The following is a 16,739-nucleotide window of genomic DNA, read 5'->3' on the forward strand; positions in this document are numbered from 1 at the left end:
AATACATCACTATTGTACTACTATGTATAGTATATATATATATCACACACACAACTATATAAAATTTACTATCTATAATGTATATATTTATAAAAATAAATCTATACTTATATTTATACAACTATGCATTTATTCTATTTAGGGTAAGCAGTGAAGGAATTAAAACTATATAATGAAAAATAATTAGCACATATCTTCCTGTATTTACTGTTTCAACTCTCTTTGAAACATCAGTTTCTTGGCATTCTACAAAACAATATGCAAACTCTAATGATTTACTATGAAAGACAACGCACCCATGTTTTGCATTTTGCAGGAACTGTCTGAGGTTCTATATTGCCTAAGATTTTCCTGAGAGCATACAAAGTGTTTGAATAGTTTTCTATGGAAGATAGCTTAATATGGCTGTAATGACAAGTATATAACTTTGTTTTCAGCATAAGTAGCTTCTCTAAGAAAGATCTTGCATCAGTTTCTACTAGATTTTTTTTTAGATTGTTATTAGATTTTACACAACTGTAATTCTATCAATAGGACCTGTATGGAAGTAACAATGAGTCTGACTATGGGCATCTTTGTCTTCACTTGTACTACCAACAGTCCCTACTTAATATTTCTTCTTCACTCTGCTTGGTTTTAGCTGGGCTGTCTTGTGTGTTTGCTGGTCTTCCGAAGCCTGCAGTGCAACCTCCTTCCAGAGCAGCTGTGGGGATTCTGGGCAGAGGCTCCCTTCACCCACTTGCACAACAGAATACCAGCACCGCACTGCTACCTAAATTCATGAAACTGGGATTTCCATGAGCTGCCCTGGCAGTTGCCATGCACGCTTACTCCTAAAAATGTCCCTGGATTCTGGTAAGTAACTCAGGTATGTTAGAGCTTACTTGATGTCACAATAATTATTCCAAATTGTGCCGTCTGTTTCAGGAATAAAAGCTAGTTTGCTGTTTGTACCAGTGAACTGTTTACTGCTGCTTATTTTAGTGCGGTGCCAGGATCTGTTTAGAGACTCTAGTGAACCAGCTGCTCTACAAACACGTGACAAACTATTCTCTCCTCCTGAATCCGAAGAACTTGCAGTGGAGGCAGACGATACACAATAGCACGTTATGACAATAAGCAGACTGAAAGGGAGGTTAGAGAAAGAAGGAACAATACAATGTTACATTACTGAGACTTTTGCGTCTTCTGTTTTAACAATGTTTTAGTCTAAAGGACAAAATAACTCCTAACGTTTCTCACATAAGAACAAGTAGTTTCATAAGCAGCAGAACGAAAGAAACCTGTTTTCTAAGAATTTGTGCGTCAAGATAGCATTCTGCTGTGAACAGATTCTGCGATAGGTATTGCCACTCATGCTGCAACCTTTCTTTGGGGCGTCACGCTCCTTGCCGGATTATTTTTCAGACTTCTCTGTCCAATCCAGCTAGTGCTGGCCAAGGGATTCAAATGTTGTTAATGGAAAATAAACAAACAGGCATATCAAGTCCTTCCTCCTTTCACTAACAGCTCAGCAAACTAGAATATTTCCAACTACAACACATGATCTATCTCCTCACGCGTACACACAAGCAGTTTTAGTTCCTGAAATGTCTGTAAAGATCATATCCATAAAGCCCTTACTAAACAAAGCGCTTCTTTAAATTATGACAAAACATTCACACAATAACCACATTTGCTTTTAAACATATTCTGCAACATAATTTCGATAACTGTAATTAGTCCAATTTCCTCACTCTGTATTAATTGTTGCTCATATATGTGCAACCTTTATCTATGACTACAGGCATTATGATAAAAGCTTTAATTATATAACTATATGGTTATGTTCTATCTTTTTCCCCAAGCGATTTCAGCCTTAAGGGCAGATTTCCTTTGGAGATTTCAGTGGCCAATCTCACAAACTTGCTCAGGGCGCATATGCAATAGTTCTTGGAACAAATTATGCGACTTTTTTTTTGGGGGGGGGGGAAGAGGAGGGCCAAGTTTGGCCAGGTGTTACTCAAGAAGACGTTTGTGACCCGTTAAATTTCATCTCCGGCTTGACAAGACGACGTTCCCGCGTTCTGCAGAAAAAGGCCGCTGAGGGTTTTTGTTGTTGGTGGGTTCCCCCCCCCTTCCCCTTAACGTGAGCAAACCCACGTGCACCTCGACGTGACCTTTTGGCAAAAGCGAAGTGAGTGAAAAGGGCCTTGCGGTGTGAAATATTTGGCATACTCGATCCTGCAGCGAGGTGGGGCCGCGAGGAGCGTGTGTGTGTGTGTGTGTGTGTGTGTGAACATGACACGTACTTGCCCGAGCTGTAGGCGCGGCCCGGCGCTCGGCGGCTCCGCGGCGGCGCTGCGGGAGAGCTCCCGCCGCCCCCGCGGCCGCTCGGCGAGGGGGGGGCGGGCAGCGCAGCGCAGCGCGGCCCGGCCCGGCCCGGCCCGGCCCAGCCCGGCCCAGCCCGCCTCCGCCGGGCCGGGCACCGCGCCGCGCCCCCGCCGGCCCGGCGGAGCCGGGTTGGGCAGCGCGGGAGGCGTCTCCTCCGCAGCCCCCGCCCCGCCGCGCCGGTGCTGAAGCGCCTCCGCCGCTGCCCGGCAGCACCCCCGGGACAGCGGCGCCCCGTCGGCCCCGCAGCAGCAGCCGGGCCTCCCGCCGCCGCTGCGGACACCTCATGGGAAATAAATAAATTAGTAATCCCACTCACCCCCGTGGCAGTGAGAGGAGCCGGCGGCGGCGGCCGCGGGATTAGATCCAGCCCAAGCTAGAGAGCAGGTAAAGTAACCTACCCGCCAGGAGGGAGGAGGAGAAGCGAAGCCGCTGTGTTGCCCCCGCCGGGGAGGGCTCCGGGGGCGGAGGAGGGGTTGCGGCAGCCGGGGCGTGCCGTGAGCCCCGCCGGGCTGCCTGGTGGGGGCCGCGGGCGGGTGTGCGCCGCACTGTCAGTCACACACGCACAAAGAGGAGCCGCTGCCCACGCACGGGTGGGTGGAGGGAGGGAGGGAGGGAGGGATGGATGGATGGACGCTGTGTGGGGTGCAGCCGCCTCTCCTCCCAGGCGCTCACCGCCGGTACAAAAAGAGCACGCAGCCGCTGCGGGGCGAGGAGCGGAGACCCCAGCCCAGCCCGGCCGCCGCTGCCCCTGCAGCCAGGCTCCCCCGCTTCGCCCGGGCAGCGGCGGGGCCGGGGGAGGCGGCGGCCCCGGCATCCCGCCCCCCCGCCGCTCCCGGGGCGCGCAGCCTGGCGGCAGCTCCGCAGGGAAACGGGGCGGGGAGCCGCGGCGGCCACGCAAAAACCCGTGCTCGCCGCCCCAGAAATGGGGCCTGAAGGACACGCTGATGTCACATGATGTGACCTTGGGGAAGGTGGGTCTGGATGGGACCCTCCGCTCCCACGCACGCCGTAGCCCGTGTTACTCAGGGCCAGGCTGCTCTTGACTCCGACAACACTAACATTATTATCTGCAAACGCTGCTGGCTTTAGCTAGTCATTGTTTGCTGACCTCCTGGTGTACCTGGTACCACAGAGGAGAAGATACTTCTTCTCTATCGCTACTATTACTTGATCTCTGCTAGCACACAGCGGATTCAAGGTCCTTGAAGGAAATGGGCCCTTTCTAAGGAGCCTCCATCGTGAGGGGCAAACACAGGCTTGTCCCCCCCCCAGGTAGAAAAGAGGTTCTGCGTGTCCACAGAGATGTCTCTGTGCCCTGGGTCTGTGGTTGCTGAAGTGGCCCCTACAAGATCCTGGAGCAGGGAATCAATCTTAGAAGAAGCCAAGAGGTTGCCCTTATTACCCTCTAGGAGACCAGGGAGGAGGACATGTTATCTTTCAGTCCTGCAGGCACACAGAACCAACACAGGTCCTCCACAACTTTTCAAATCCAAGACGGACAAGAAAACAAAACAAGAAAAACATTGAGAGATAACAGTTTTTTCCAATGCCAACCTGAGATTTCAGTGAAGAAGAAATCTCACTGCAATTATTACTGAAAGCAGATTTGGGGAAAAAAGAAACTGACGGAGGCCGGTGTTTCATGGAGGCTTCCATTCCTGTTTCATTGGTCTCTGTAATAATCACTCGTGTTTCCATAGTGACATCCATCTGTGTCTCTCAAGTTACCTATCAAAGAGTAATGAAATAGGTGCTTGCAGCTTCCACTGCAGGAATGGGGCCATAAACTTAGCAGCACACCCGTCGAGCCAACAAAATATTGCCTTGACTATGTCCAGGTGAACCAAGATACAAAAGTTACACTTCAAGACAGAGGGGTGAAGAGTCATGGTTAAAGGAAGTAGAAAACTGACAAACAATTCAATAAATATGGTAAATATTTTTATATGCAAGTATTTGGGATTTTGGAAATTTGGGAACAATACGTAAGTGGTTCCCCTCTCCCTTTTAAAGATAGATCTCCCCCCTCTCCTCCCATTACTGTGTGATAAAGTTGAATATTATACTTGAGAATGAGTGCTAAATATCTATTTGTTCCACAAAGTATAAATTCAGAAAAGAAGTTATATTACAGACGCTTCTGTTATTTGTGTAATTTATTATTGACATGTAACTTTGCATAACTGTAAAGGCACTGCTGGCTTATTTTAGAACATAGTGTTTACAGTATAAGTAGCTTCAGAGCAAAATGGATGAGCATTTGGCATAAGGCAAACAGTGGTGCCTGGAGGCTATGTATTCTTTTGCTGCAGCAGTGAGTGATTCTGGTTCATGAAATCAGCCTTATTTCATTCATATCATAGGGATGTGGGATAGGTAGCCTAAGTCTCCACTATAATCTCCATGGAAGGTCCTCGTGGAATGCAGAAAAATAAATTCACGCATTTTATGTAGGAAGACTCTCTGGATTATCTAATAATACAACTGATCTGAGTGCAGGTATTTTACACATAAAATGGTGAAGGAGGGAACAGTAGATGTAAAGTTTTGGGGGCACTTAGAAATATTTCAGAGGGAAATACCAAAGCAACAGAATATTGTTAAACATTGTGTCTCTGAAGCTGTAGTGAGGAGAGATTGAGTTCTGTTTCAGCTATTTTCAGTGTAAATTAATGCATCATTAATAGTACAAAAATACCTCTTTCCAGCTCCTTAACCTAATTCCATCTATCACTTCTCTAGGGTTTATATTTGATTTACACTCACTCAGCTCTTGCTATTGCAAAATCCTCATTCTAGAATCAGCGTTTTATGGAGGCAGGAGATCCTGTGGGCAGCCTTAGAGGAGATGCGGTTCTTTAAGGACAGGCAAATTAAGGGAGAAAAAAGAGCACTTCTCCTTGAATCACAAGCTGTTTTGGGGTTTTTGTTGGTTTGTTTTTGTTTTTAATGTTCTTTCATTACTCTGCCTCCTTGGATTTTGTTCACTATTTAAATCTCTTTCACTTGTTTTTTAACAATATATTTCTGGTACCCAGGAATTTTCTTTTCTTTCATTTTTGGAAAAAAAATCACGTTCAGTAAACTTTATTTCTTAAGTAAACTGTCTTGACCTCCTTGTACAATGAGCAGGTGGTTTTTGCTGCCAGTATCTCAAGTTATGTTGGGCCCCTTTCCAGTTCAATAAAAGAGACAAGCTCACCTGATTATTCTCCTGTGAAATTATGCAATGCTTGTGAAGAGCTGAGTTTTTCTTGAGTAGATTCCTGCTTTAGGAAAAGTGTTCTCTGAGTACGAGTTATGAGTTAATTGTATCCCTTACACCATTTGCCAGAATTAAAGCTGTCTATATTCTTACGCTATTTTTAAATAATAGTGGATCAAAAAAAGAAAAGTTCTTTGGCTATGCTAATGATCAGTGCTGTTAAATGAATTTTGCATGATTCAAGATCAATATGATTACAAAACCTAATTCTCTTAAATAAAGGTTAGGTTATATTCGTTAATCATTGGTAGAGATTGTTACTAATTTCTGTTTCTTTTCATTTAATATATATGGCCTCATGTGTGCACAGTATCAAAGAGGAGGATACGTAGGAAAATGGGACCTCACTGATGCACTGTTGCATATGTCAAATGAAAGTTAGAAACAGGCTGTGTTCTGCATGTGCATCTTTGAAGAAAGTAAGTCCAAACCTGCATTCCATGCCTTGTATGTATTTGTGAGCCGTTGTGCCAACTTGTGTAATTTTATCGTGAACCTTGGAACCTTCTAAGAAAAGTCTGCAGTATTCAAACGAAGTAATTGGCATCAATATAGGAGCAGTGGGATAATATTCCATGACGTGAGGAATACAGGACGTCAGACTAACTGACCAGGGAACCCTACTTGGCTTTACAATCTATCAAATATTTCCCACATTTCTTATATCTCTGCTTTGTTCAGTCAAACAGTCACAAGAATCTTAAGCTTTTATTGAAGAGTAAATTTTTAGCCCACCAGGTCACAATGCTTGGCAAACTAGAAAGTGTCTTAGTTTGTTTGACTTTTTTCTTTTCCTTATAATCTCAAGATTGTTAATCACAATATTTGGGGGAGGTTGTGACTCATCATCATGATCTGATTCTTTTGTTGAATATATTGTTTTTTGGTTTTAGTTTCCATAGTGGCTTTAACTACTTCCTTTATTTGTTGTCTTTAGGGTCAAGAACCGAGTTACCTGCTAATATTTTTTTATTTTCAGGACTTGGTGCTTTCCTATCTCATGACACTGTCAGAAGCATGTAATCAGAGGTATGAGGAGAAGGGAATGGGCATTTCTAGAAAGATATTAATGTAATTAGGACAATCAAAAAAAGACAGTCTCAAAAATAAAGGAGGAAAACTTAATGGAAAAGAACAGCGCCGTAGCTTAACACTTTATATAGTCTTTCCCTCGATTGGGCTAAGTTAAGATCTTATGAACAGGAACTGGTGTTACTACATAGTCAGGTATTACTAGAGAGCAAACTTAAGCCTGAAATGCATTTTTTTTAAATTTCTTTTATCTTGATGTCATGACTACTGATTGCATTTCAGTCCCACCCAATGAGAAAGCAGCGTTTTAAGTAACAATAGAAACGGTACTGAATCGGCTAATAACTGTATACGATAGGAAGCTTATACATTAAGCCAGTTATTGACAAACTGCAGCAAGCCCAAACATGTTCTAGAAGGCGGAATATTCCAGAACAGGTGGATTTGACATTCTCTTCATTTATCCGTATGGTTACCATGAAAGATAACGGCAGTGTGTGACTGTAAGAAGCACAGACCTCTGTGGAATCGAGTCGCCGGACACATGCAGGATTGGTTGAGTGGTGCTTCCTTTGCTTCAGCCTGAACACTTTTACCCCAAAGAAGAGCACTTTCCAGTTGTTTTGACACCAGGGTTTTGTAGTTCTTTCACTTTTGGCTCGCTTCCAAGTTTTCCACTGGAGGAATTAGCTGTAGGTGATGATCCAGGTGTTGTGGGAATATTTAGAAAGCACACGCTCCACAGAAAACTGCTCAGGATGTCTCCTTCCATGGCTTTTCACATCTTCTCCTACATTTTTAAGAAGTTCTGGTCCTTAGGAATACCTCATTTTCCGAAACCTGCCAGCAGAGACCACCGTGCCTGCTTCAGACGTGTCCATTGCCTAGTACCCTCCCATCACGTGGCCTCAGTGATAGCAAACTATGGGCAGCACTCCCAAGTGTTTGGACTTAGGGATAGCACATATGACAAAGAGGTGTAAAATGTGGCTCTTTAAAATGTATTTGACATCAAAGAACTTTAACCACTTGCTGTCACTACAGCGGTGGCAATGAACATGGAATGATGCATGTTGCCTTATCTTTCCTGCACGTGTTCTATGAAATAGAAATTAGTAAAATCAGTCACAAAACAGTATTACATAATGCATAAATATATCTTTCATAGAAATAGATTTTTAATTAACATTTGAGCATCCATGCTTGTCAACATATAAGAAGTGTAAGAAGTTGCCCATCATTTAGAAACTCTTGCAGTCCATGGCACAGGCACAAAGAAGATAGTAAAAAGGGAAAGATTAAATTGTCTCTTTTATTAGTTTCAAACTCCTATTCTCAACTTTAGACTTGTGCTTCTTACTGCTTGTTTTCTAGATTCAGGAAATACAAGCTTGTACAATCCAGCACTAAAATCATGTGAAGAAAAAAAACCCAAAGTCTGTACCATTGTGGTGCTGACAAAAATGGAAAAGTGTGTATGCAAAATGCATATTTGACTTAAAATTAGATCCTATGGTAAAGTATGTGATTAGTATTGCAGGTAGAGAAATGTGCTCACTTTCAACATGTGCTTTTTAAATCAGTTGCATTAGAGCATTTTTTTAATGTAAAAATGAAGTGATTTATGGCATTTTTTTCAGTTCTATGGGATAATTATATAAATACTTGAGAATGAAAATTAGAATTTTCAAAGTGACATAGGACTATATTGAAACTACCAACAAAATAAGATTGGTGTCCTGGACACAACTATTTGTCTTTGCTGACCATACTGAGAGACAGAAATTGGAAACCTTAAAATGTAGGTCGTCTCAACAGTTTACCATGCTATTGAATTAAGATGCCACAGGAGTTGCAGTTACCAAATTGGGTCCCTATAGTCTGTATTGTTAATATGGCCATCAGGGCAGATTCAAAAAAGACAGGAAAAACAAAAGACCAACTTAATGATGCATATAAACTTCCTGTGGGAATGTAGGTGTCTGATTTCTCAATAACTGGGATTTTACTTGTTCAAATCCTTGAAGATTCTGTCTTAGCTGAGTATGTGCTGCCCTGAACAAGCCTTTCCAAGCAATCACTGCTCTTGCATTCCGTGCCAGGGCTGGATGTGGGTCTGAACCTGGACAGCGGACCCTGACTTCCCAACACTGCCTTCTGCTGATGTTAGAAATGGGAATCAGGGAGACATAAAGTGGAGCCTGGCACTGGACCCTAGTGTAAGTGACAGAAAAAAACAGGGCCGAGGACAGACTCAAGCTGCCTGAGCAAGGAGATTATATCTGGGAGCAGGTGGAGATAAGAGAATAGATTGTGAAAGGAAATTAATTGGCACTGGAAGCTGAAGAAGGCAATGGGCCTATCATCCCATTACCAAACACTTTTTAAGAGGTACATCCTTATAATAATTTGTACATAGTGCTAAAATAAGGGCTTCCTTCTGCCCTGAGGAATTGGTAAGATTGCTGCTCATTGTATCACACAGGGGTCCTAACTCCCTGTTTTCCATTAGGCAGCCTGTTTCTCTCCTCCTTACGAACACTATAAAAGGCTAATCAGGGGATTCAATAGCCCATGATTAGAAGTCACAACTCCAGACTTCAGCAAGGAGTAACAAAAGCTTGCATATTTTGAGAGATCTGGGTTGTGTAATTAAGGAAAAAAGGTAGGGAAAAATATACCATAATAGCTTGTATTTACAGAGCATGAAGTATGCATTGTGTTTGTGAAGAATAAGGAAAAAGGAGATCCTTTTTTTCTTATTCTTGTGCAGATATAAATATGTTTGCTAGAGGTATAAGGATTTTTATTCTCTCTTTTTTTCCCCCTGATATAACTATCCAAAGAGAGATGTTTTGAGGTAGTTACGCTGGATACGAAGGTGCCTTATTTCAATTTAGCTTATTTCCTTCCTCATACACAACATCACTACAGCATTATGAATGCCACACATGACCTATTTCAGTTTTAGCTATATTAGTATAGTGAAAGAGGTTTATAAGCAAAGCTAATAAATATAAGGGCCAAACTCGCATCAGGTTGAAGAATCCAGGAAGGGCGTTTAAAGCTGACACCTAAAAATCAGAGGTGCACTCAGAGAATATGACAGTTTTGCGTAATTGGCATTTCCTCTGTGTTTGTGACTCCAGTTCTGAACTTTATCTCACTGACTCTAGTGCAAGTTACTCTTGAATTATGCACAGTACTGGCTGAAGAGGCTCTTTTGATTGCTTCTCAAGACTCAATTGTTAGTCTTTTGGATCACTAGCTTTGACTTGTCTTATTAAAGTTTAAACAAAAAACAAACCTTTAATGATTTTCAAAATGTTTTCACAAAGAAATAGAATGTTGACTTTTGCTGTTATTGCTGTGGCCTAGATGTAGCACACAGAAGTAAGGTTTTTGCTGTTAATGTGTGGTTGTGTCTAAATGGACATGCAATCTTGGCTGTGCTGTCTTGTATACTGATATATCTGTCAAATAAAGTGTTAATAAAGGCATATCAAATATGATATGAGAAAATACACAACTGATAGTACAATTCTCAAACATTAATGTTACAGTCTTGAAAATAAAAGACAAGTATTGAGTTTTACCATCATCATTTAGCCAGATTTTTGAGAATATAATGAGTTCCAGAAGTACTTTGCAAATAATATAAAAGAAATCTAAAGCCATTACACTACAAAACTGTGAAATTTAATAAGGGCTAGATCCATCATTTAGATTTACTTGAGTAATGATGGCCAGTGACCTCAGTGGCAGACAAATGGATGCTCCAGGAGGGATTTGTTTAGGTGTTTTAGCAACGGGTGGATGAAAAGGGCATTGCTCCTTATTTAGTGCTTGGACAGCGCCCTGAAGCCACATGCCAGCATACTGTGTGTTAAGTCACCCTGCTATGCGTGTTTGTTAAGTTGATCTCTACATGCACAGGTGACTCCCTCTCACGTGTGCAATGAAAAAGGAGCTCTCACATATGAAATGAAAATGTGTTATGTGCACACTGCTGTGTCCAGAAACTCCCAGCTGCATAAAAGAGTGTGAATCCAGTGGAAGGATTCCAACTCTAATTATTTTTGTGATTAAAAAAAATAGTAGTGACTTCCAACATTATGCCTAATAGCAAAGTCGATTGTTTCATGCAACCCAGAAAATAGTCATATTGCATTTATAATGTACTGGGATCCAAAAGCCTGTCCTTTACACGGTTAAAATAGATTCTTCTGAATGTGTTAGCATAGAAAGCTGTTAATGTAACAAGACAGTCTTGCTTAACTGGGTAATCAACTTGCACTTCTGGGTATATTTTAGTATTGCTGAAATGCTGTATATCTTGACTGGCTACTTAAGTTGTACTGTTCTCACTCATTACTGTGTTTTAGCTACTGAGGCCATGAATTTTTTTTCTTTTCCTTGTACCTATTTCCTTAAAAATTAGCAAAGCTATACTAGTTGTCATGTACAAGCTTGTTTTTAAATCATTATATTCAAATTGCTAGTCTAATAGAATAAGATCTTCACAGAATACCGAATGATACTTGTTATTGAGGGTCCAAAATATGTTTTTAACTTTAATAAGGTAGCTATAAAATTTACTTTTTCGTTGTTGTTTTTGTTTTCCATTTACCAGCCTTATCACAGATGCACAAATACAATATTTTTTTTCTTATAGGTAACACAACAGTCTTGTCAAACCTAAATTATCCTCCTAAATTAGGATCTTTAATTCCAGTGTTACTGCATCCTGGATAAGTAGGTTGTTACCTCTTAATAACTGAAGCTTAAATCCTACTTTCAAACCAATCCTTTCTTCTAACTAACACAATTACAGGTTGAAATCGGTAGTTATAACTGTATGCTGAACAGCTTATTTTATAAGTACTTTAAACGGCAGACAGGGTTGTCTTGTAAGCTGAGAATCGTGCATTCTAATGTAGATTCACTGGAGCATCTACTTGCTTTTCAGTATGAAAACTGAATATATGTAAGTGAGGAGATCATTTTCCAAAATAAATAACCATATATAGATATACAAACACAGAGCAGTTGATACAAAAATAAGGAAGACATTACAACATAATGCATACTGGGAGATGGAGGGGAAAGAGAGGAAAGCACTGGAAAAAAACTGCTAGCCTATTGGTATGAAGTTTCAGGAAGTGCTAGTGTTGAAGTATGGTCTTAACAGTCTATTTTGATCCACTGTGAGTACCCTATATACATGTGGATGTATTTTCAGTAAGATCAACTATAACACTGAAACTGTTTGTCTAGAGCTTCATGTGTTTTTTTAGTATTGTAGTGTAATGTGTGAAAATAATGCAGCACAAACATACAGCCACTTAAGAACTGGTAGTCATTTGTGCTGCATATCCAGGATCTTCGTAGTACCATTAGACTGTGCTATTTCATTTCATAAAGTGTACTGATGCACCTGGAATGTGTTTAAAATAGGTAGGAGAAATCAGTCCCCTTACACTGACTGCAGAAGGCATCTCAGTGAACAGTGTAGACTAGAAATCAAACTTTCTCAAGTCTAAAATTAGTGAATCTATGGTAAGCTTGCTCAAAACAGCCAGAACTGGACTGTTCCATTCATGAAGCAGTGAAGAAAGGCCTCCTTTCTTCTTCTGACTCTAACTTACGGATTATCATTGATTTATCAGAATAAGCATGTGATAATGAGATGTGTGAATGGTAGGAGAGTGGAATGTGGCCAGTAATTATACAGAATTGTCCTTTCTATGAATGGGATCCAGTCACAGCACTCTAAAAGGATTCCAGGCTTTGGAGGACTTTAGGTGAGGTATTTACCTCTAAATACCACTGTTGACCAAGTTTGCACTACCAGGAGATACCCTGACATCAATAAGGTTTTTTTATTGAAGTTCCATAACCAAGATAGAGGGGTTCTTTTTCACTCTTTTAGAGCATTTCTTTGAACACTTGCATAGAAGAAATAGTGGATACTGATGGATTAAAAAAAAGCAAGACTATTTCATATGAGGAGAACAATGTGAAAAAAAAGCATGAAAATTATATATTAGGAGTATAGAAATGGAAGGACATACAAATTCTGGGCCCAGTAAGAAAATAAAGGGATCAAATGGTTGGAGGGGACATTTCATTGTCATTGCTTAGACCTAGCTCATGAACTGTCAGAGCTGAACAGATGAGTTTTTAGTCAGGATAGTAATAGTAAATTTAATAGTAAATTAAACCTCTTCAGGAGCAAGGGACTCCTGTTATCATCCAACCAGAGTTTTCCAGTGTCAAGTGGCTAAGGTTGTTGCCTTCGTAATTATTCTCGCTGCTTGAAAGGGGAATTTGCCCTTTTTGGTCGATCCCTGCCGGGTTCATTAAGCTTGTGTATTTGTTTCTGTTACCCCGTTGAGAAAGGAATGGTTAGTATTTGTGTTCCTAAAAGATTGGAGTGATTGTTTAGCCAGACCCCACTGAGCAAGGAACCTCTTGTATCTGGTTGAACTTGTGCTCCCGGGGTCATTTTCATTTGCTCCTCTGACCCTGCCCGAAAAGAATCCCTCTACTTATTTCTTCATTTGGTAGAACTGTTTATTTGGGCTCTGCTGAGGAGAGAAATGCACCGCCTTCTTTCTGCAGGAAAAGGGAGTCCCGAGGAACCATTGCTTGTGGTAAAGAGAGAAAAGCTTATATAAGCTGTTTTTTGATTTTTTTTTTTCTTCAGATTGTTGGTAATTTCTTGTTTTGGAGATTGATGCAATGATTCTTCCTTCAAGCAGCAGTAGGAAGGCTGGTGACAGCAGTGAGAAGATGCAAGGTCTTGAGAGTAGAGAAAGGAAGGAAAGGTATATCATATAATCAATCAGGCTGTTTGGCTTTCAGTCTAAGGCAGTCCAGCGAAGCATAGACTCGTTTTCTGCCTTGCTTTAAAGGAAAAACATTAGCACACGCTACCTAAAAAACTCCATGCCTCAAAGTGAAGGGATGTACAGTACTGTCAGAGCGCTGGCTTTAGTTTAAACCCGAAGATACAGCAACGTAACTTATCAGATCAGACTGAACAGTTCTGTTGCGGGCCATGCATTGACTTTTGAGAGGCTGTTTGTGCTGTCGCACGATTACCATCTTTAAAAACACACACGTGCATGAAATGGCTGCCACAGAGCTGCCACAGAGCAAATCTGTGTGTTGATCTGAATGTTTTACCTGTGGTCCCTAAAAGAGCAATATTTGTCTCAAACAGATTTAGTCAGGGTGGCTTGAAAGGAGCTGATTAGTCCAGAGAGCAGAAAAGAAAACAGTTGTAAAGGAAAGGTGCTGCTGCTGCCATATTTAGGCCAGCTGGGAGTTGCATAAAATTTGTGTGCCTCCTGAGGAGTCTCTGGCAGGGCTTGTGTTGATTTCTGCCCATAAAAATGAACCTGCTTTACTCTGATAGAAACTACAGCCAAGAATTGATCCCTCGGGGTGAAAGCTTCTGCCAGCCCAGCTGCCCCTCTAGGCAAAGTAGAGAGAAATTATATTCCACCTTTAATCACTAAGGGTTATATCTGCTTCTTGTCTTTAAAACAAATTACTTAATCAATTGCCATATATTCTTGCCGCTGTACTTATATATTAAAATAATATATACCCAAGTAGAATTTTCATGTTCCCTCTATAATATACACCGATGGTTTTTTGCTTGCTTATTTTAAGTATCTCCCTTAATCATGACCCAAATTTGGCTGAAAGAGTGATCCTACCTATAACAAATATAACACATATTTAGACATCTGTATATGTATTATAAGCTTCTGGGCTGGAGACTGTCTTCTGTTTTCTAACAGGATGGAAATAAATATTTTTGCTTAACAGATAATAATTATGCAACTACAGAGCTTTATTAACTGAAAGCTAAGGGTCACAGATGACTTTCACAAGACTGATACCTTTAAAAATTAAGATGCTAGAAAAGGCAATAATAACATTCAGCCTCATCTTCCTTATCTTCTAGATATCACAATGTCTTCAGAGCATCCTCTCCTCTCTGAAGGAAATAATTTATTAAAGGGACATGAAGAGATTCAGTATAAGAATCTGAACTGATCTGGATATAACAGAAAAAATGCAGATGTCTATTACTGACTTAAGTGTGTTTTGTCTTTCACAAGCTACAGTGTTTTTAAAAAGCAAGAAAAGCAGTGCTAACTTTATACTGCTTTATTTAAGACATTAGATGATATTCAAATAAGCACAGCTGTTAACTCTATCCAGTAGAGTTACAACCATCTGTAGCCTTAAAAATAATACTGAAGGTAATGCGTTCTTTTACCTGGTGTATAGTTAGGAAGATTATGTATTCTTATAGATAAATTTAAATGCAAGATAGCAAGGAGGATTGAAGGGAAATCGGGGCACGAGGGGAAACATGAAACATCAGTCCTGTGGTGAGCAGGTCCTGTGGTGAACAAGACTTAAGACAGTTGTAGAGCAGACTTTGCTTGCCTTAGGCTCTGTATGCTGATGTGTTTTTGAGTTATTAGACTTGTTAAAATAAGGGGGGTAAGACTGTCAGCAGTTGAGGTAGGTGAATTAAGAAACAAGAGTGGACAGAAGTTATGCAGCAAGTATTCCTTGGAACAGGCTAAAGCCGAGTTTGGTCATTGGGGATGGCCGGTAGATGGAGGAGCTGGTGGAAAGCAAGTGTTTTTGCAGCAGTGCCATTGTAATTAGCACTACATTACATGTAATGATGTGGAAACTACTCATATTTCTCTTGAGCCTGAGCATTTGCAGCTTGCGCGCAGATGCACACAGCCCTCCGCATGCTGCAGTTTTTAGCCCGCTGATGTGCCTTGCTCATTCTGAAGTGTACAAAAGGAGAGTTATTACCAGCGTCCCTTTCTCATCCCTCCTCTTGGAGGCAGGTGAGAAAATCACTGCGTTCCTCATAGGCCTGGTGGAGCAATTCTGCCTGGGCTTGTTAACACTCCCTTCATGTTTCCTCATGGTCTTCTCCCTTCACCCGTTACTATCCCTTGGTGCTAACCACTGCAAGTGAGGACTTACGGAAGAATCAACCAACAACCAGGCTAAAGGGATGGATGCACTTTCACACAATGTTGGGCAATGTGACATACAATGTAACTTTCAAATTTGCATTTTCTTCATACCTAACACACACAAACTTGTTTTTATTAAGTCCTGGCACACCCTATGGCATGTCTTACTCAAGCTGTTATGTATCTGCAGTTATCTAGGCCAACAGAATTTCAGGCCTGCATTATAATGCTTTTTAAATAATCTACCAAGAATACTTTTAAATTAATTTTGCCTTTTTTTCCCCCACAAACAGATCTACTAGGGAATTCTTGAGCTTATTCAGAAAGCCTTGCCAATTTCTCTGGCAAATAGTTACTGTTTTTCTGGTCAGCTGTGAATTATCCCTGATGAAAATTCCACATCTGTATCATCAGGAACAGTCCTAGCTATTTTGTTTTCTTGGGTTAAATATATTCTGCTGCCTCTTCTCCAGCATTAACATGAAAGAATTTTTAATACAAGGCATCTTCGTAGACTTTCAGAATGCCTCATATTCAGCTATTTCTTACAAAAAAACAGAGAAATAGAAAACAAAGTATTATATACTATAACAATTAGTATCTTATTAGCTATTTAATGAGTGAAATCATAAATTAGCTCTAAAATGCTGCCTCTCCAATTCTGCAGCTCTAGGTGACTGTCCAATCTTTCCATAAGGTAAGCTGTCCTCTGTGTTCTTCTATAAGGCATTGAACATTGTTTCAGTTTTTGATTGGTTTTTATTTGGATGATTTCTGCAATGATTTAGTTCAACAAATTGTGAATTAAAATTGCATATATGGAATTTGAAATTATCACTGTTGTTTGACTAGCCAGACAACTGGATATTTGCTTTTGCTGTATAAGACTTAACTTTCAAAAAAGATAATATTAGTTGGCTATAGTATGTACGTAAAGCATGACATAGTTTATCTGCACCTTCCATACATTTTCTTCTATATAGCCATGCTAGCCACAAAAATGTGCATAATGCAGCATTCCTGAGTTGCACATTTTACAA

The 16,739-nt window shown here is 40.8% G+C and overlaps 1 protein-coding gene across 5 annotated transcripts in view; it reads left to right on the top strand.

The window, feature by feature from the left end:
* The first annotated feature begins 2,476 nt into the window (after positions 1–2,476).
* SLC16A7 (solute carrier family 16 member 7) overlaps positions 2,477–16,739 on the top strand; it is an 89,420-nt gene continuing 75,157 nt past the window's right edge. For 2 of the 5 annotated variants that reach the window (XM_068934191.1, XM_068934239.1), the window contains exons 1-2: positions 2,634–2,757; positions 5,949–6,057. In XM_068934191.1, coding sequence (XP_068790292.1) covers positions 6,039–6,057 — 19 coding nt within the window. In that variant the 5' untranslated portion in view covers positions 2,634–2,757; positions 5,949–6,038. Of the gene's footprint in view, positions 2,758–5,948; positions 6,058–16,739 lie in introns of all 5 variants that reach the window. The other 3 variants (XM_068934201.1, XM_068934211.1, XM_068934219.1) reach the window with 3 other exon arrangements.

This window comes from Struthio camelus, chromosome 1 (assembly GCF_040807025.1).
Source record: "Struthio camelus isolate bStrCam1 chromosome 1, bStrCam1.hap1, whole genome shotgun sequence".
NCBI lineage: Eukaryota > Metazoa > Chordata > Aves > Struthioniformes > Struthionidae > Struthio > Struthio camelus.